We start from the raw sequence: 21,536 nt of genomic DNA on the forward strand, positions 1-21,536 counted from the left end.
GGCTTCATATTCGATCTCTTACGCTTCGGGTTATCATAATGGATCCATTACGTCTTTCAAGGTCTCTCAGCTTCAGTTAGTATGGTAACCAATTCCCATACTTTTCGATGAATCCTTTTGCTTGCAAAAGTTTTGAAATTACTGACTGGACAACAATCTTCATGAAGTATTTGACGTTTGAGAAAAACATGCATTTTCATATCAATCCTCCCCCTAGTCATAAGTCTAAAACTAAGAGAGAATGTACAAACCCATTTACATTTCTTTCAGAATACAAATGGTGTTCTGAAATCTTTCTAAATTTCGTTAATTAACTATTATAATTACCAAATTGTATACTTATAGCTTAACCCACGTAATCACTTATGGTTTTAATATAGAATCTCATGAATAATAGATATAAACGCATGAGGGTAAATATTTTTTGTACATTCAAGTGGTTTTTAGTGAATTTTTTCAAGTGTCGATTTTATAAATTAATGAGGCGTTTTCTTGTTAATACACTTGGTCTTGTAATTAGAATTTTCCATATTTAGCTGATTGTTAAATTTTAATGAATTTTGCATAAGTCACGTGCTTAAAGCGGAAATGAGCAATAGTTTGAATGTGCATTATTGTTTTAACGTGAAAATTACAATTTTAATTATTTTCAATTTCATTTAAAGAAATTTAAATTTTAAAAAATCAAGTAATAGACATTACAATTGCAAGAGTACTTTTTACCAAATTCGAAATTCGTTTTCATTTTTTAAATAAACCGTATTCTTTATATTGCAAATAAAAGCGATCAGTAGTTTAAAACTTGTAATATGATAATCTGACTCACTCACAACTCGCTGTTAGTATTATTTTCACAATCTTCTAGTAGTTTCATGAATTATTTAACTGAAAACACTCGCATGCTCTATTTCCATAATGAATACCTAGAGCTTTTAGCATAATGTTAATGTTAGCAGCTTTAACAGTTAATGTTGTCATACTTATAAAGGATGTTATTAACAGCGTGTTATCAACATTGTTGATAAGTGGAAGTTTGTATCTACTGATGGAAATGTTTCTAAACATGATGAATGTTAAAAGCAGCCGTAACAGACCTATAAATTCAAATTGATAATGCAATTTCGTAACAATATTTATCTGGCTCACCCGATTTGTTTAATTTTATATTTTCTATTACCAGAAAATATCATAGATTCATAGATTTAAATGCTGTAGGAAATAAAATATGCAGCGGTTAACCTATAGATTTATTTAGATTTGAATAGATTTATAAATATTATGCCAAATTTGCATACTTAATTCGTATACTGATTTCAAATCATAGAGAAATTGTCATATAGCGGAAACTAAAAAAAACTCAACCAAAAAAATTACTCAAAAAATCATACATACGAGTGTTCTTTTTGTTTTCACATAGTTTTTTTTTACTAATACATTGCCACCACTTAGGTTTTTGACAACTGAGTTAGGTCTTTGAAAGTAGAGTTTCCGATCTAGTTGGTTGGTAAAACATCTTTTATGTCTGTGCTGACCTAACGGGTCCATGGGGGGTGTATATTCGGAGGATAGATACGTCTATTCGTACAATAAGTAGGAAATCAAAACTTGGCGATAACTTGATTTCGAGAAATGGACAATGGTCAATTGGCCTCCAAGATCTTTCGATTATTTCCTACGGGGCCACGTGAAGTTATTGTTTTATGCTGATAAACCAGCAATTGACGGAGTCCAACATTGTTCGTGAAATATGGCCAGCAATGCTTGAAGAAGAGGCTCAAAATTTGACGTTCAGAATGAGCTTTGTCAAGAATGACCGCATTGGCTGCATGCCCAAAATCATTTTCGTATGTTAATGCAATGCATTGATCTTTCGAAAAAGAGCACAAATACTCATTATACAGCCTGGAATGTATTGACTACTGAGGTATTTACCTTTGGAGAAAGAAATCATAACTATGAACCGTTACAATTGTTTTTGGAAGCATGGAGCTACTTACAATACGAATTATTACCCCAATTACCAAGTATTCTCAAAATCTGGCTCTCAACGCCAAGCTTGGAAAGGCTAGACATAATTGCTTTACGAATTACTATCTTACTTCGTATTTGCTAAATCTGTATCCTAGCGACAACTATATGTTTCTAAGCTAGAAAACGTACTTTTGCTAAGCATATAGAAATCTTAGATTATCTTCGGAAGTTTAGCCCTAGAAGGATGTTTAATTCATGTAGAAGGTTAGGTTGAATCGATACTTGGCCTATTGGAAATTTTACATGGATCCTTTATCAGGTTTTTTTGAAAATTGTTGGATCCAATTAAAGTTCTATTCTTCAATTAAATTTCGAAAATGTATTCTAACCAGATTGATGAGGAGTTTTTGGTAAAACATCTTCTTTGTCTGTGGATATTTGGAGGATGGATACGTCTATTCGTGCACTAGGTTGGTTAATCATCAGAATTCATGGGGGATATACTTATTCTTATTTTGTTATTCCGTTTGTAACAAATCAAAATATTCATCACAGACCCACAAAAGGATATATGAGGAGCCCCAGAATAAAAGGTACTTTTTCGAATTTTTTTACAAATTGATTTTTTGGTATTTTTATAATATTTGGTTTAAAATCTTCTAGAAAAAATCAATTTTCCAAAATTTTTAAATTTTCAAAAAAGTACCTTTTGTTCAGCAGCTCCTCATATATTCTTGGTCCTTATGAAATTCTAATACGTTATAGAAATGTTCCTCCATCTGTCTGTCTGTTGAAAACAGCTGCCTGAAATTCCACAAATACTCTTTGTTTGGTATTGAAAATATGTAATATCGGTCCATGATTTTACCTAGCCCCCATTCAGATGTCCATCGGAATACTCACCCTTATCGTGGTTGGCGTAAACGTCATACGTCATACGACTGTTTCGTACTAGATTAAAGATAAAATGCAAACTGTTTCTTTAGTCTAGTACGAAACTGTCGTAGGCGTATGACGTTTACGCCAACCACGATAAGGGGGACTGTTTGATCAGTCATAAATATGTTGATTATGCGGCAATCCTGATCAAATTTTGCAGAAATTAGTTATAAGTACTCCGAAATTATACTGTAAAATCGGGCAACATTTGTCCCTAGTCCCCAAACAAGGTCCCCCTCAGAAAATTACTTGAACATTCATAATTGTCTCATAATATTATGAATGAAAGACCTAAATTTTTATACCAATCCTTGTGAGGATCGATCCATAATTGACCCTGACCCCCATATAACCCTATATCAGAAAAATATTTTATAGTCACATATTGAAGGAGGGTATACAAGATTCGGCAGAACCGAACATAAAACTCTTACTTGTTTAGCATGGCATTGTTTTGAAATTTTATTTAATCAGTCCATTAGCTCCTATACAATATCCTTCCGGAATTGCCTAGAATTCATATAATTTTAATCATAAAATTACAATTTTATTGGTAATATTTTAATGGCGGGATATACATATACGATGTATATTACATCTTCTTAGTTTATCTGCTTTATCATCCTATTCCATCACGTTCTCACAATCTATGATCTTTCTTTTACTAACATCTACAAAGGTCAGTGTCTCTATGTGTATTCTCGCTAAAGTATCTAATAAATCTCTAAATAAGATATGAATTGTATTGTATATTTACAAAATAATTACATTCAACAGTTGTGCAAATAGTCATCGCAGTAAGAACGTAATAAACTTCTTATGAGTATTAAAAATTAGATCCATTATTTGTCTCGTCAACTCTTTTTTGTGAGTAACAGACAACGCTAATTGAGGCCTGCTGGGAAAAAATTAATAGAAAGACAGGGAGAGAATCTAGATCTGTAGAGAAGATCAAGCACAAGCATCCACAAATTACATTGATGATGATATTTTAAAATTTAAATTGTAAAATATATTAATATGGGAATTAATGAGAGTGAAAAAAGAGTATGAAACAGATACGGGTTGAGTTTTAAAACTGATCTTGTTGTTTTATTATTGTTTGACGATCGGTATGTTGTTTGTTTGTAGTCGTTGTTGTTGGTATTTATATATACTATAGTTTTGTTGTTATTGTTGTTGGGGACCACTAACATTTCATTCGTATTGTTTTGTTGAACCACCACATCCATCCACTGAATAAAATAATAAAATCAAAATAAACAATTCAGTTGTTTCATAAACTCGCCATTGAGCAGGTCAGCTCTTTATTGTTTAATTTTGTAAATAAAATAATTTCGTTTTTCTAAATCTACGAAAATATCAGCTGGCGCGCTAAATTGGTCATTGTTTTTATTTTGTTATTGTATTAAAAAAAACACGAAACACGAAAATTTAAAATTTGACTAATTAAACAAATATAGTGTCGATTACAAATTATTAATTAAAATAAAATTGCATTTAAAATTTATTCCGTAAAAGTGCTCTAAAATGTTTACAACCACTTTAAAGCAAAGTTTAGTTCAATTAACTTTCATTTTCTTGCTGTTGGAATTAATTTTCATTCATGGTAAATATACCTACTACGTCACCTGTTTAACGCATTTTTGTTATTAAACTAATTTTGGCATAAATATGTTAATTTAACAAATTAAAGCATTTTGTTAAATACTTGTTATTAATATTTGAAATTTAAAATTAATTTTGCCTCTCTTCTTCAGTCACTCTTGTATCGTGTGCTCCCTCTGAGTCTTTGCAGAAAAATGGCATTGATGACAGCTGTGTTCATACGCTGGCCTATGCAAAACCCAGTTTCTTTAAACGTCACTTTGACATGTCGTTTATGAAGAAGTTTTTCAAACATTGGGTACCCTTCACGAGTGCTGATCGCGTGAAAATGCAATTCTATTTGTATAAACGTGATTTTCCCGAATGCGGTCGGGAGTTACGTACCGACGATGAAGATAGTGTCATGCTTTCCGGCTTTAATGCCGATCATCCCACCAGGTAAGTGTTTTAGAGTGACTAACAAATTGTTGGAGTTGCAAAATGTTTTAAGCAAGAAGAATTAAATATAAACAAAACATATGTACATATTTTTATCAAGAATTTGTTTATCAGTTAATTTCTTTTGATGTGACGGCTTATATGCAATAATTTAATGGAGAGGGTATGAAAAAATGATTTCTGAGTCATTTTATTGGCCATTTACTTCCGTAATTGAACTAATTTTGTTAAAATTCTTTATCTATTGAAAAATTTAATATTCAGAATGTTATACCAATACGACTTCTTATTGAATTATGACAAGTTTGAACGAATTTAGCTAGAATTTTCAAATTAGAAATCAGTTATTGCTATTTATGTTGGTAATAAATATTACCCTATGATTTCCGGACTTTTCTTTGATTAGTAAATGTATACAGTAAATGATAATTCAATGGACACTACACGCAGAGAAAAAATATGGTTGTGGTAAACATAATCTGAGAGCAAAATATTATGATAAGATTTAAGATTCTAGTCCAAATATACTATGTTCATTATTTGTATTATAAAATATCATATTATGATCAAATATACTTAGTCGTAATGTTATTGTCATACATGATCATTATATGTTCTGAAGTAGAGATATTATTACCTAAAGCAATCATAATATAACCCCAAGTATTCATATTATGGCCCAATGAAATCAGTTTTAATGTGCTCAATTCTCAATTTAATTATTATGGATAAATTTACCGAAATTTATTATAATTCGCTATAGAACGAATTTGAATTATAGACACTCAAACATTACTTGAAAAAATATCATAGCTTAGACAAACACCAATAATAATGGTTCTAATATTTAATACTCATAAGAATTTTATTACGTTCTTAATACGATGAATATTTGCACAACTGTTAAATGTAATTATTTTGTACATACATATTACAATTCATATTTTATTTAGACCAGTCGATAGTGTGCTGGACTATTAATCTGAGGGTTGCGGGTTCGATTCCCGTCAGAGACTCTGGGTGTATTTGCAGACAAGCAAAACGCTTCGCAGTTTTTGTTTGTTTTAAAAAAAAAAAAAATTAGATACTTTAGCCAGATTAAACAAAGAGACACTGACCTTTGTAGATGTTAGTAAAATAAAGATCAGAGATTGTGAGAATGTGATGAAATAGGATGGCTTAGAACTAAAACAGATAAACTAAGAAGAAGTAAATAAAATCGTATATGTATATCCCTCCATTTTTTATGATTAAAATAATATGATTTCTAAGCAATTCCGGGAGGACATGTGTATAGGAGTTAATGGATTGATTAATTATTACAATTTTAAAACAATATCATGCTAAACGGTACCGTGAAATAGCTCCCAAATGAAATAACTCCCTATGAAATAATTCCCTTCAAAAATGAAATAATTCTCAAACTTGAAAAATGAAATAACTACCAAAAGGTAAAATGAAATTACTCCCAATAATCGGCGGTTTCATAATTTTAAAAATACTACTCCCTAAAAAGCGAAATAACTCCCAATGAAATAAATCCCAATAGAAATGAAATAATTCCCAATCCGAAGCAATTTATTTTTTGCATTGCGGGCCTATGGCGTAGCGCAAAGTTTTACTCCTCTGGGATGTGTCAAAAACTGACTTCGCTAAGGTTTTCTCCTCTGGGGTGTATCAAAAACTGGCTTCGCTCAGAAAAGTTGTTTGCATTGACGGCCTTCGGCCGGACGCTAAGGTTTTCTCCTCTGGTGTATATCAAAAACTGGCTTCGCTCTGAAAAGTTTTTTGCATTGCCGGCCTTTGGCCGGGCGCTAAGGTTTTCTCCTCCGGGGTGTATCAGAATCTGGCTTCACTCAGGAAAGATTTCTTTCATTGCATAAAAGTTTTATAATATTTCAGAAAGCCGATTTTCATTTCGCACCAGATTAAGAAATCGTTGCAACCTGACAAAGGCCGACGATGTAAAAATAATCTTTTCTGAGCGAAGCCGGTTTTTGATACACCCCAGAAGAGAAAACCTTAGCGCCCGGCCGAAGTCCGCCAATGCAAAAAACTTTTCTGAGTGAAGCCAGTTATTTATGGGTTCTGCTTTTGCAAAGTAGAACCTAACAAAAACGAAATAACTCCCAATACAGTGAAATAACTCCTAATTCCCAAAATAAAATGAAATAACTCCCAACAAAAAATTATGAAATAACTCCCTATGCGTTGGGAGTTGTTTCATAATGAAATAAGTCCTAAGTTGTATAAAAAATTCGTTGGGTGTTATTTCACCTTTTCGTGGGGAGTTATTTCATTTGGGAGTTATTTCACGGTACCTGCTAAACAAGTAAGAGAACTATATTCGGCTGTGCCGAATCTTATATACCCTTCACCAAATTATACTTCTAAATAAAAAATTCAAATATTTTTAGGTAAACAAAATTTTATTTTTCCAAAGTTGATTTTTAGATTTTAAATGGCAGCCGAACCGGGTCTAAGCTGATATTTTTATGTGTGAATCATGTATGTATGTAAGTAATATGGGGGCTACGGAAAGTTGATTTCAACATACATACGGACATAAAATCTGACATATTTAAGCGATTTTAGTTCCATTATCATCCGTTATTTCTGAACTTATGAAAGCTAGTTTTTGCGATTTTGAAAATTTCCTAAAATTTATATATAAATGTGGGTCGTAATATTATATGGGGATTTTCGGAAAACAATTAGACGTAGATACGGTTGGATATCCTTACTGGAAACTTTAAATGAAATGTGAAACCTCTAAACGTTATCCGATTTTGTTTAAGTATTCAGCATTTGGTTTTTAGATTGCGGAAATAATACTTGGAGGAATCGAAAATCGATAAAGTGTAAAAAAGTGCCACCCTAATAAGATCCACAATATATATTCTCTATACGAAATTACCACTCTGATTGATTTTATACGAGGGTACTTTCTTCGGATATACTTATTTATCAATACTATTTATTTACTTATGTATATGAGGAGCCGCAGAACAAAAGGTGCTTTTTCGAATTTTTTTACAAATTGATTTTTTGGTATTTTTATAATATTTGGGTTGAAATCTTCTAGAAAAAATAAATTTCCAAAAATTTTTAAATTTTCAAAAAAGTACCTTATGTTCTGCAACTCCTCATATATTTACAAGTACAAGTACTTTTTATGATTATTATTAGAATAAATAGCTTATTGATTTAAATAATAAATGTAGCTATAAATACTTAGTTGTATTTATGAAAACCCATGTTTGTAATGAACTTAGTCATTTTTCTATTGACATATACAATTAAGTATAGGTACTTGAAAATGTAAAAAAAACTGATGTTAACGATAAGAAATTTATAAAAAAATATAAAACAGTATTGATAAGAATTCTGGGGTGTAACATTATAAACAAATAAACTTACCTTCGAAAAATTAATGAATGAATAAATAAATAGTTTTTCTACATTGCTATGTATATGTAGACATTGGCAATTCTTTTAAAGGTAAAGGAAGTATTTTAAATGATTTTGTTATCAGCTATTGAAATAAAATTGCAATTACATGTAAACAGATAAGAGAATTAGGGGATAGTCAAGCTACCGAATTCATAAAATTTATAATTTCAAAAGGAATTTTTTTTTATTAGCGGGGGATTTTGTTGTAAATCTGTTAAGAAGTTAAGTGAGGTAATAAAATTTAATTAATTCTCTGTTGGAAATTAGAAAAAGAATTAGTCATAAATGTTAGAGTGTCAGTACTATTGAAAATATAACCAGTAAAAACTTTCATTACCAAGTAATGCTAATACAATGACTCTATACTAATTACTAGGGTATTCAATCGTTAATCGGATAACCGATCTCTGGATCATTATAGAGAGTCTGTCCGTCCTACTGTCTGTATGATAAAAAAAACCAACTTTCCGTAGCCCCCAAAAAACCTTAAATACATGATTTATAAATCAATATATCCGCTATAGACCGGTTCGGTTGCTATTTAAAATAGAGAAAATCGGCCTACAAATGGCTGAGATATAATGAAAATATTAGGACAACCTTGATCTTGGCATAGATTTATATCTGGATTACTAAGTGATGGATATCTAATGATATATATTTCAAAGTCCTTTGCAACGACGCACAGTGGTATGAGAATAAAAAAAGAGGGAAATAAATCTGTAACTTCTAAACCATTACGCCGACATGCGCAAAGAGGAAGTGTAGTCGAGTTTAAGTTTTGAATTTGCACCTCATGACCCCATCAGGAGCGGGACCAGGGATTCCCAAAGTAGGACACCTCGGGTATGTTCAATATTTAAAATGATCCTATTTCTTCGTTTGTGTTCCGATTTAAAAAAATTACACATACAGAATTTCCTCGTCGAGCACTACATAAAACCTCGTCGTAGCTATCAATTATCTCTTATAGCTTAGGAGATATTCGCATTTGAAAATTAAATTTTCAACATTTTTACCCACCCTACACCAGTTTTTTGGTGACCGCGGTTCCAATTATTCTCCGATTTTATCCATTTTTATTTTATAGGATTAACAATAGATCTGTAGGTAAATTATCAGCGAGTTGTTTAGTTTTCCCTAATTAATTTGACACGTAAAAAACATAAGGTAGACATGTTATATATCAATGGATAGAGGATTTTGTCTACTTTTCAAAAATGTATATAGCTTTTGACAATTAAAAAATTCATGGAATACTTTTTTGAAAAATATGACAAAAAATGCTTTTTATTGAATTTTGCATAGATAAAAATTTTTCAAATTGAAATAAAATTTTTATTTATGAATATTTTTTAAAGAAATTTCACAGTTATGTAGATTTTTCTATTTAAAATGGAAAAATAAGAAACAAATTTTGAAATTTGTTATCAAGTATCCCGCAATTCCCCAAAAAATCTTGAAAAATCCCAAAAATGGAATTTTTTCGTTTTTTGGCTATAATATCCATAATGGGGGCGGGGTTATCGGAACCCTTTACAAGATAATTAAGAACTTATTGGGCCATCTAAAATAGGTTACTATATTTTGATATCGAGTAGCGATTTGAGAATTTTTGCCCTAAAGTTGAATTTTACATAAAAAATAGGCATTTTTTGAATGGACCTGATCCCGTCGGTATCAAAAATTATAAATGTTTTTTTCATTTAAAATATTTGGCGTAAAGTTAGCTTTTCAAAAAGTACAAATTCTTTATACATCCTCTTAGAAAATTTTTAGATAACTTAAAAAAAATAAAAGTACTTTTTTCCCAAAAAATTGCGAAAAATCGCCTTTTTTAATTTTTTTATATTCAAATGCATGTAACTTTGGACTCAGTCATGATTTTTAAACACTTCTTTCTTTATTTGATATATAGATCTATAATAATCCTAATAATATTAAAAATTTATATTTTAAAGTATAATTTGTTGAAGGGTATATAAGAATCGGCACAGCCGAATATACTAAATATCTTACTTGTTATAAAATTATCTTATCCTGGAGTAGTAGAGATCTACCTCACAAATGTTGAGTTTTTACAATTTTTTTATATAATTTTTGAAACTGCAGATTTATTAATTGAATATTTATCACTGATAGTTTTCTGCTTCAATCCAGCATTAAAATCGTTTATTATTTTGGTTTTTAAATTTTCGCAAATCTTGACTTTAGCCAATTTTACTAACTATTTAAAAAACGTATTGTGCGAAAGAAATTATAAAAATAAAATAAATATTGAAATAACGGTAAAATATATCGTTTTATTAAATATTATTTTGGTTTTAGTCTTGTAGAAAATTAAAAGTTTCCATTGTTATCATTTTCAATTTAATCTGTAAGTTAGAAACTGTTAGTACAGATATCAAATTAATGAAAAAACTCATGTTTTTAAATGGCCATTACTTTAATAGGTGAAAGATTAGTTGGCGCTACGAACTAAGTGCCCAATGAACAAAGTCCCCAAACCGCAAATGAATTGAGGCCCCAAAATTTTATATAGAAAAAACCAACAACGAAATTTAGGGACATAGTTTATTTTTTTGGGGATTTATTATAATTATAAAATTGGGGATTTAATTCATAAGGAAATTACTCTGGGTGTATCAAAAATTGGCTTCTCTCAGAGCAGTTATTTTGCATTGCAGGCCTTCAGCCGGGCGCAAAGGTTTTCTCCTCTGGGGTGTATAAAAAATCGGCTTCGCTCAGAAAAGTTTTTTTGCATTGCCGGCTTTTGGCCGGGCGCAAAGGTTTTCTCCTCTGGGGTATATCAAACACCGGCTTCGCTCAGAAAAGTTGTTTTGCATTGCGAATTCTGGGCGAATCCGGTTTTTGATACACCCCAGAGGAGAAAAACTTTGCACCCGGCGAAAGGCCAGCAATTCAAAAAGGTTTTAGTATGCGAAGACATTTTCTTTTTCATTTTGGTTGGGGGTTTAGTTCCTTTGGTTGGGGATTTATTTCATTTAGAACTTTTGGGTTTTAATTCATAATAATTAAGCCCCCAATTTTGGGGTTTTAATTCATTTGTGGTTTGGGGACTTTGTTCGTAGCGCCAGATTAGTTACCTAAAATTTCGGATTCATAGGCTTTTTCCTTTGGATATCCTCCAAATATATTTGGTAAAATGTCATGATTTTGAAAACAGAAATTGCGGAATATGCAATAGTTTTAAAAAAGTTTCCATTGTATTGTCTCTTAATGTATATCACATAATAAATAAGTCATTATTATAGGTAATGGCGTCATTTAACTTTGAGAAAGTGTTTTTTTTTTTTAAAAAAATTTCCAATTGGGTATAAATAATAAACAGATTTATTTCATTCAAGTGTATTTAATTTACAACCTCAAGATTAATGATACTGTCATACAAACAATTAATTTTGAAAAGTGCTACAACAATATTATGAGTACTTCCGTCTTATTTGAGATTTAATAAGAGAAAATAAACAATAATACTTACAAATCTAAATTAAACACGTTACTTTTTGTCACTCTTTTCTTCATGGTCTTTCATTCTCTTATGTTTTTTGCAGAATCATCATACACGGCTGGATGAGTCAAAGTAAGGGGACATTTAATCGTGCTGTAAAAAATGCTTACATGAATCTCACAAAAATCTCTATTAATAATACAAACGAAAATAAAACTGAATCTGTTGAAAGCAATGACACCATGCCACCGCCAACAGCTGGGCCCGAGGAGTTCAAGCAAGAAGAGGGCAATACATTTGTGGAGAATGATGCTGACAGAAATTCCACAATAGACTACAATGTCATTGTGGTTGACTGGAGTGTTATATCATCGAATGTCAACTATTTTGGTGTGGTGGATTTAATCGATGATTTAGGTTTTCTTTTGGCAGAATTTGTGCGTTTCCTGCACTTGAAAGCGAATCTGTATTTTGGTGATGTTTATCTGATAGGACATTCTTTGGGCGCCCAGATTGCGGGCAGTGCTGGCAAACAGGTGCTGCCATTTCGTTTTAATACCATTTTTGCCCTAGATCCAGCCGGTCCCAAATTTCGCAATCGTAGTAATGAGTATCGCTTGGATGCTTCAGATGCCGATTATGTGGAATCTGTACAAACCAGCAGTAGTTTAGGTTTTCAAGAGCCTGTAGGTCATGCCACTTTTTATCCCAACTTTGGCAGGGATCAAAAGAAATGTTACTTTTATGGTTGTTCCCATTCAAGGGCCCACAATTACTTTGCCGAATCCATTACAAGTAAAGAGAGTTTTTGGGGTACACGTTGTGAACGTCAATCGGAAAATATTTGGATTATGTCTGAAAAGGGTGAGGAATTTAAAATGGGCGGTGAGCCGTCTACGCCCAAGCAGGGAACATTTTATTTGAAGACAAATGATCAGCCACCGTATGCTATGGGCAAGCGGAAAGTTTTAGAGACAATTGAAGAAGTGCCAGAGGATAATTATATACATTTGGAATGAGAATTCATCACTACTTTATTCTAATAAACGAAGAGAAACCAAGGGAGCTATAACTTTGTCTGGATCATAATTGGAATTTGTATTAAAATGAGCCGTTTATTAAAAAAACATACAAATTTATGGAGATTGGACTCAGCCTGATTATAGTACTTCAACCTAATTATCTGCCTTTAAATCAAGCTAAAAATATGTATTAATTGTATTAAGTATAAAATTATTTATTTAATAAAATTTAATTTATGTCAGATCTCTAATTTTTTTAAATACTTATCTACAAATTTATCAACGTTCAGAAAAATAATTTCGATGAAAAAAAAAAAATTTGTGGAAAAACAATGTTGATGAAAAAATGTGGGTTAAATATTTCTCGATTTGACCCATTGTCGGTCTGAATTTCTATGGCGTTATATACATACGTCGATGAAAATTTATATCTTTAGATGTTCATATTGACTATGTTAATGACTTAGTAATCCAGATATAGGTAAACAAGTAAGAGAGCTATATTCGGCTATGCCGAATCTTATATACCCTTCACTAAATTATACTTTAAAATAAAAATATAAAATATTTTTAGATAAACAAAATTTGAAAAAAAAAAAATAATTTATTATGAAAAAATTATATGGGAAAAAAAATTTTGGAATCAGGAAATTTATTAGTGAAACAAATTTTATGAAAAAAAATTTTTTGATGAAAAAAAATAGTTTTTTCTCCCGATTTTGACCCATTGTAGGTTTTTGAAATATCTATCATTAATATCCAAATTGTCTATATTAATGACTTAATAATCCACATAGATCAAAAATAGGTTAAAAATCGAGGTTGTCCTTGTTTTTTTCCTTATATTGACTGAGATCGTAAAATTCTTAACACACGTTCTTCATTAAAACTTTTAACCCAAGTATTATTTGATTTTTTTTGATCAAGTTACCTTTGTAAAGCATGTCAGTTATTATGTTTAATGTCAATAATGTTCATTTGTTGTTAATCTGATTAAAATGAGTGACCAGAAAAAAGTGCGTACTAAAATTATTAAATATTTTCAACAAAACCCAACTTGTCCCTACAAAAAGTTGGCCAAACAATCAAATGTCTGCTATCAAACTGTTTCTAATGTTATTAAACAGTACAGGGAGAACTTGTCCGTTGATATAAAACGTGGTTCAGGTAAAAGGAATTGTCCACATGATGTTTCTAAAGCCAAAAAAAAATAGAAAGCATTTTCAAAAGAGCACCCAACACCTCCGGTAGGAAAGCAGTCCGGTTAGGTCAGTACTCGGACTATTTGGTACGAAAAGTTAAAGCCAATGCAGATTTAAAAGCATACAAGTCTCAAAAAGTCTCTGACAGGAACTCTGCTAACAATTTAGAGGCCAAAGACAGATCACGAAAATTGAAGTAAAATTTTATACAAAAAATATACCTGCTGCATAATAGATGACAAAATGTACGTATGGAAAATTTTTCGCAGCTTCTGGGTCAAATTTTTTATGTTGCAGATGCTCAAGGGAATGTTGAAGAAAAGTTTAGCACCCAAAGGCACACAAAAATTTCCCAAAAAGTTCTTGGTATGGCAAGCAATATGCAGTTGCGGCAAAAAAGCCAAACATTTGTTACAAAGGGCTCTATAAATACCGAAATTTACATCAAAGAGGATGTTTCCATTCATAAGACTTCTTAATGTGTTCACTTATTTTTGACCTGATTTGGTATCTGTTACTATGGTAAGAAAGGTCTTGAGTGGTACAAGAACAATAATGTGGTATTTGAGAGAGGCAATTCCTCCAAACTGCCTGGAGATAAGGCCAGTGTAGACATATTGGGCTCTTGTTAAAAAAGAATTGAAGATCACAAAAAGGTGTCCAAAAGTGTTGTAGATTTTAAACGGAGATGGACAACCTGTTCGAACAAAGTGACATAAAGCACTATAAAAACCATAATTGAAGGGTTTTCGAAAAAGGTTCACAAATTCAGCATTAGTGATTAGAACCAGCGTTGCCACTCATAAAATATTTTTCCTACCAAATTTCTAATTAAAAACTACCAAAACCTACCAAATGTATAATATTTGAGAAATGCTATATGGATTCGTTTCAAAATTAATAGTTAACTTAAAATTATATTATTGCTGCTATAAAATTACCCACACAGAGAAACCAAATTCGTGATGGCAACCGAATTTGTTGCCAATCGAATGATTGCCTTAGTAACCGAATTTTACAGTTGTGGGTAAAAAATTTTAGAAGGAGTAACAAAAATTTGGTTATTTCAACCGAATTTCTTCTTTATTAACTGACTTTCTGTTGAAAGAACCGAAAAATTCTATGTGTGCAACCGAATCATTTGATTGGCAACAAATTCGGTTGCTACTACGAATCTGTTTCTCTGTGCAGAGGAAGAAAGTTATTTAATAACACTACAATCATAAATATGTTAAAATCGTTCAGTTTTCGAGATTTTATTTTTGAGTCGATTTAACGATGTCCTTCCGTACGTCTGTCTGGTTGTCCATGTATTTCACATAGCCCCCATATAAATGTTCTCCAGAAATAAGACATTATCCGTCATAAATGCTTGATTTATATAGATATTAAATAACATTTTTACAAATAAATTACACCTAAAAATTCAATTCATAATTGACCATAGCACCCATATAAGGCCCGCTTCCGAAAATTACTTAAACGAGCATAAAACTCCAAAAAGTGTTGGTATACCGAAAAAATTCAACACAAATAAGTTTCATATAGAAATAAATTACGCGTCCTAATTTCCATAATTGGACATTTAAAGTGTCAGATGAAACTGAAATATTGAATAATAACACATATTATTAGAAAATAAAAGTTTTGAGAGCCCTTTGGCATTTTTTGAACTCAACACTACTAAATAAATACACATTTACCTGACAAAACTAAATATTTAAGAAAATGCTATCTTCATATTTTGCAAATATGTAGTTTTATTATTTTGGCTTAACATAAGTAGTTTTTTCGTTATTATTTAAATTATTTTGTTCTTAAAAATACTTATGTATTCAGAAATATCGTAGCCTACCAAAATACGACAAATATCGGAACAAACCAACCAAACTACCAAAAGTCAATTTGTTAACTTGAAACTACCAATTTTGGTCCAATTGGACCAAAGCGGCAACGCTGATTAGAACTATAAAAATATTTTTTTTATCTCAGTTCTTATCTCAGATTTTCTCGATTTCAAATAGCAACCGTACCGGGTCTATAGCGGATATATTGATGTATGAATCATGTATGTAAGTTTTTTGAAGGTTACAGAAAGTTGATTTCAACATACTAAATCGAGGTGGTTTTTTCTTATATCTTAGACATTTATGGGCCGATTTTCTCTTTTTTAAATAGCAACCCAACCGGTTTATAGCGTATATATTGGTGTATAAATCATGTATGTAAGTTATATGGGGTAACTGAAAGTTGATTTCAAAATACAGGAGGCCAGACCGACATTGTTATATCGATCGAATGCTTTTAAAAAAAAACAATGGCAAGGAACAAGTACTCCAGTGAATTTAAAATTAAAGTTATTGATGACTGGAAAACGGGCTTATCATGTCATAAATTGAGTAAAAAATTCTCAATTAACGGATCAGTTTTTTCCAGGATTATTTCATCTGGAGGACGTCCGCGTAAAACCATACGATATGATGATTCCTTGATCAAAAGAGCAATACGAAAAGATCGTACAGCATCAGCTAGTCAAGTAAGAACAAGATTAAGATTATGCATTAGCGAAAGAACAATCCGTAGAAGAGCGTTGAAGCCGAATTATTCAGTTAAGAAGAAAACCCACATTGACTGGAGTGTCCAAAATGGACGACAGTACTGTTCTCTGAAGAATTCAAATACAACTTAAAAGGTTCGGATGGAATAAGGCGTGCACGCAAAAGGAGAAAGTTTGAATTCTATGCATTGCAAAGGAACAATTAAACATGGAGGAGGCAATGTAATGGTCTGCTGTTGTTGTTTGTTTCATACAATTTATGGGATTATGGATCGGTTCATGTACCGTGATATATTGAAATATGTAATAAGTATATTATGACAGTGAAGAGATGCCTCGTATAGGGACCTTCCAACAGGATAACGATCCTAAGCACACGTCCAAAGTTTGTAAGACTTGGCTATTGACCTGCTCAATTGAGAATTTATGGGAGATTGTTAATTGCAAATTTTCACGATCTATTTCATGAAGTTTTTATATTATACCCATGAAGGAGTGCTTTAGTTTTGTTCGTTTCATTTTCTACCTTTAAATATTTTTTTGTTGATATTTTTCGAAAAAGAAGCTGGGGAACCAGAAACCGTCTCCGGGATGGCGTAGTTCTCAATATGTAAATATGGTCTCAGAAAGATGGATCTTTCGGGGACCATATATCCCTCATACAGCGAGACACACAATGGTGATTCAGTCAGTCGAAGTTGATCCAACCTGAATATACTTTATGAATAATGTAGAAAATCACTGATATACCCTTACAGACAGACACAGATCGAGGTCAACCGTTTGAGGTCAACCATTTATTTCACATTTTGCTTTTTTCCTTTTTTATATTAACACTTTTTGGGTTTGGGGTGGAAATTTCCTTTTGTCACCCACCTGGATCCGTGCCTGCTTTCAACTCATGGTGAAGGGTATACAAATTTATATTATTTCAGTAACGTTGTTTTTTTTGTTTTCCGGTAACGGTATTTTTCGGTCCGACTTAAATGATTAACTAATATAGTTTACAAAAATTAAAAATAAGCTGGCATAGATGGTATTGTATTAAATATTACGGTATTTTCGATTACATCGGTAATGATATTTTAGAGTTTTTTCGATAACGGCAACCAACCTCGATTTTAACTTCTATACATGGGTATTTTCATAATTAAGAACTGTTTTTAGAATAACGGTAGCGGTATTTTAGCGGTTATGGTAATTGCATTTATTTCGGTAACGGTATTTAAGCGGTAAGAGTATTTTAGGGTTCAATGTAGCTAAACGGTAACAGTAGCCAACCATGAATCACATCAATACCTAAATGAACTTATCACTTAGAAATTTTCTTATTTAAGTCGAAACAATTATTTAAATTACCCATAAATTATTATGAGAATATTTTCCAAACATTTTCTTAATTATTTAAACATATTTGTTTTTGTTTTTTTTTGCAATTTGCGTACCAAAACTTAATAACAATTTAACAAAAAACTGTGAATCAATAACTATAAAAAGCTGTTACAAAACTCAAACTAACAGTCCCAAATATAACTAGAAAGAGAAATGACTTTATACTACTTTTTGTTTCTTATCATCACTGCCAGTGCTGTTAAGGCAGCACCCCAATTCATGATGGAATATCCCGATCCTGAACCAGACCCCAATAATCCAAATGCCAATTACTACGAAATAAAAGAGCCGGGCATTGCTTCAGGAGTTGGTGTGATCATAGTGCTACAGAGTTCAGTAAACCAGGGGGAAAGTGATCAGAATTCGGAGGATGATAGGGATGCGAAATTGAATCTATTGTTGGGCTTGTTTGCGGGTAACGAAGAAACTTCTCCCAATTTGATGGAAGCATTTGTGCGTAAAGCTCAACAGATTCTAAATAAAAATGAATCATATAATGATGGTCGTTTGGAGAGCTTATTGAACGATGTTAAAGGTCGAAAACGTACGACTACTCCTAGATATTATGAAGTGTCGAGTGTGGAACCATTTGTGCGTAAAGCTCAACAGGTGCTGAGCGAGGTTAAAAGTGAAAAACGTACTACTACTCCTAGATATTATGAAGAACCAGAACCTTAGGCATAGAAAATTCTACATAGAGGCGAGACACTATTATATATTAGTCTACCAAAAAAAAAAAAACAACAAATCATATGTTTGATACAACAACAAAATACATTGACTAGCATGTATTTTGTTGTTACAAGAGTTAGGTTTTTGACAATTACATCTCGTCTCTATGTTACCCTATGACCTTAGGGAAAAGAGTTGGCATATTTAAAATTGTGTTTAATACATGGTTTGCCAAGACTTTTTAAAATATTGTAACACATTTTTTAACCTTAATCAATAAAGTGATTTAATTTGCAAAATTAATCATTTTTTTTATAATATTCTTATATATCCTTCGCCAAAGTGAGATTGAAAATATTTTTTGTATGAAAAAATTAAAAAAACAATTATGGACCGATCACCATGAAATTAGGTCATGTGATTTGTGTCTATATGAAAGTTTACTATGTTGAATTTGAACATTTTTAAGCGATTTATGCACGTTAAAGTGATTTTCGGAAGCGGGTCTATATGGGAGCTATGACTAATTATGGACCGATCATAACAAAATTTGGTGACATGAATTTTGTATATATAAAACTTATTTGGAGTGCAATTTGTGGAGATACATTTATAAATTAAACATTTATGACCGATAAAGTCCAATTTCGGAAGCACATTTGTATGGGGGCTAGGTGAAATAATGGATCAATTTCAGCCAGTTTCAATAGGCTTGGTCCTTGGGCCAATCGACTCAGAAAGTGATTCTAAGTCGATCGGTATACTTTAAGGTGGGTGTTAGACTCATATTTTTGGGCGTTACAAACATCTGCACAAACGCATAATACCCTTCCCACTATTGTGTGACAAGCCATTTGCTGTTGTGGCAAAAGATGCCAATTTTTTGTGACAGGTATGATAAAAATAGAAAACGGATTTTTCCTTTCTTAAAACTGATTTTTCTTTTTTTAAAACAGCACAGAGTGCCTTCATATTTCTGACCCGATTTGGCATCATACCACTATGGGATAAAGTCCCTTGATAAAGAATTAAAAAACACAATAAAGGTGTCCGATTTTAAGCGTAGGTGGGCCAGCTCGTCCAAAAAGGTAACGGAAGCAACAACAAAATCATTAATGTGAGGATTTCTGGAAAAAATGGATAAATTTATAAATACTGATCGGTGATCGGTCCGGTTTTTAATAACCGGTTTTTTCGGTTAAGTCGGTTTCGTTTTTTTTTGAAAAGCTCACATTTCGAATATCGAAGAAACCGTGTTTTTCTCCTCGAATAGCCGGTTTTTCTAAAAGTGTGTTTTTATGAGTTTTAGTGTATTAAAAACTTCAAAAAAAAAAATTCAATACTTTTTTTAAAACTAATACTCCAACTATGTATTTTAGAAGATATTTAGACAAATTTAACAAGCGATCATGAAAGCTTGAAAACTTACTCAATGCTTTTTAACTATGTATATATCCTACAAGTACACTGACTGATAGGCCATTTTCAATAGTTGTGTTCGCGTACTTGATAATTTGTACAAATTATCACTGGAAGTTACGGGATTCCGTTCGTTTACTTTTAAAAACTTGTTAAAAGTGACAGTCCGTAGATAGAGAACATGATATTTTTTACTGGACATTTTTTGTCCACCTTTTTGTCGAAGAATCGATCACCCTAATAAATACCGAGTAATATACCAATATTTTAATGTTTAATGAATTTGTACTATATTTGAATAAACTTAGAGTGGTCAAACCGGTTTTCGAATTATTCGAAAAACCGGGTTTTTTCCAATTTTCCGGTTTTTTAAACCGGTTTTTATAAAAGGACGGTTTTCGAGTTAATCGAATTATTCGACAAAATCGAATAATTTTTTTATTTATTTTAATATTATGCGATTACTTTTAAGAATTAAAAAGTTATACATCAAGACCAAGGTGGAATCGCAAAGTAGGTCTAGTTCACACCAACCGCGTGTCTTTTAATTTTGATAAAACAACTGGGGGTTACTCTCTATTGCGATGCGCAAGCAAGTTCGATGCGAAAGGTAAATGCGATAAAAATACATTTTATTATTCTGTGTCGTATATGCAAACGCTTTCGCAAAATATGTTGAAAAATAAGCAACACTGGTACCACAAAATAAACAATAGCGAAATGAAATGTCAAAACTTGTAAATAAAAACATTTTAAACACATTTTTTTGAGATGCGAAAACGCAGTAAAGGGTACCAATTGTTCAGTTCTTCTTTCGCATCGCAATAGAGAGTAACCCCCCTGCGTTAGGACTTTGACAGGAAAAAAATATTATAAAATATTATTTAAAAAAATACAACTAACTATTAGTATTATATAAAAGTTTGTATTAATATTATATTAATATATGAGGAGCCGCAGAACAAAAGGTACTTTTTTGAAAATTTAAAAATATTGGGAAATTGATTTTTTCTAGAAGATTTCAACCCAAATATTATAAAAATACCAAAAAATCAATTTGTAAAAAAAAATCGAAAAAGTACTTTTTGTTCTGCGGCTCCTCATACATATATCATTTCTTTGGATTTAACATTCTGAGTAATTCGTATGTCAAAAAATTTGGAATAAATTTAAAGTTATGTTAAGAAATTTAAGCTATGTTAAATTAATTTTTAAAAGATTTAATTAGTTTTAATAAAAAAAAAATATTTAAGTATAATTTATACCTCAATTCATAAAGTGACAAAAAAAAAGCTAAAAACCGATTATTCGAACCGGTTTTTGATAGAAAAAACTGAAAAGCGGTTTTTAAAAATTACGCATTTTCGAATTATTATATGTCGAATATTTGA

General features: G+C 31.4%; 1 protein-coding gene across 1 annotated transcript; it reads left to right on the forward strand.

Moving 5' to 3' along the window:
* The first annotated feature begins 4,367 nt into the window (after positions 1-4,367).
* LOC135951747 (pancreatic lipase-related protein 2) lies at positions 4,368-13,154 on the forward strand. Its single transcript, XM_065501447.1, has 3 exons — positions 4,368-4,519; positions 4,671-4,956; positions 11,985-13,154. Exons 1-3 carry the CDS (start codon positions 4,441-4,443, stop codon positions 12,898-12,900), a joined length of 1,281 nt encoding a protein of 426 aa, XP_065357519.1. The 5' UTR covers positions 4,368-4,440; the 3' UTR covers positions 12,901-13,154.
* Positions 13,155-21,536: the final 8,382 nt, after the last annotated feature.

This window comes from Calliphora vicina, chromosome 2 (genome assembly GCF_958450345.1).
Source record: "Calliphora vicina chromosome 2, idCalVici1.1, whole genome shotgun sequence".
In the NCBI taxonomy this organism is placed as follows: domain Eukaryota; kingdom Metazoa; phylum Arthropoda; class Insecta; order Diptera; family Calliphoridae; genus Calliphora; species Calliphora vicina.

Excerpts from the sequence above, each read along its gene's own strand:
- LOC135951747 (XM_065501447.1), top strand. The coding sequence starts at position 4,441 with ATGTTTACAACCACTTTAAAGCAAAGTTTAGTTCAATTAACTTTCATT. Across the intron at positions 4,520-4,670 it reads GGAATTAATTTTCATTCATG|TCACTCTTGTATCGTGTGCT; the intron begins GTAAATATACCT and ends TCTCTTCTTCAG. Across the intron at positions 4,957-11,984 it reads AATGCCGATCATCCCACCAG|AATCATCATACACGGCTGGA; the intron begins GTAAGTGTTTTA and ends TGTTTTTTGCAG.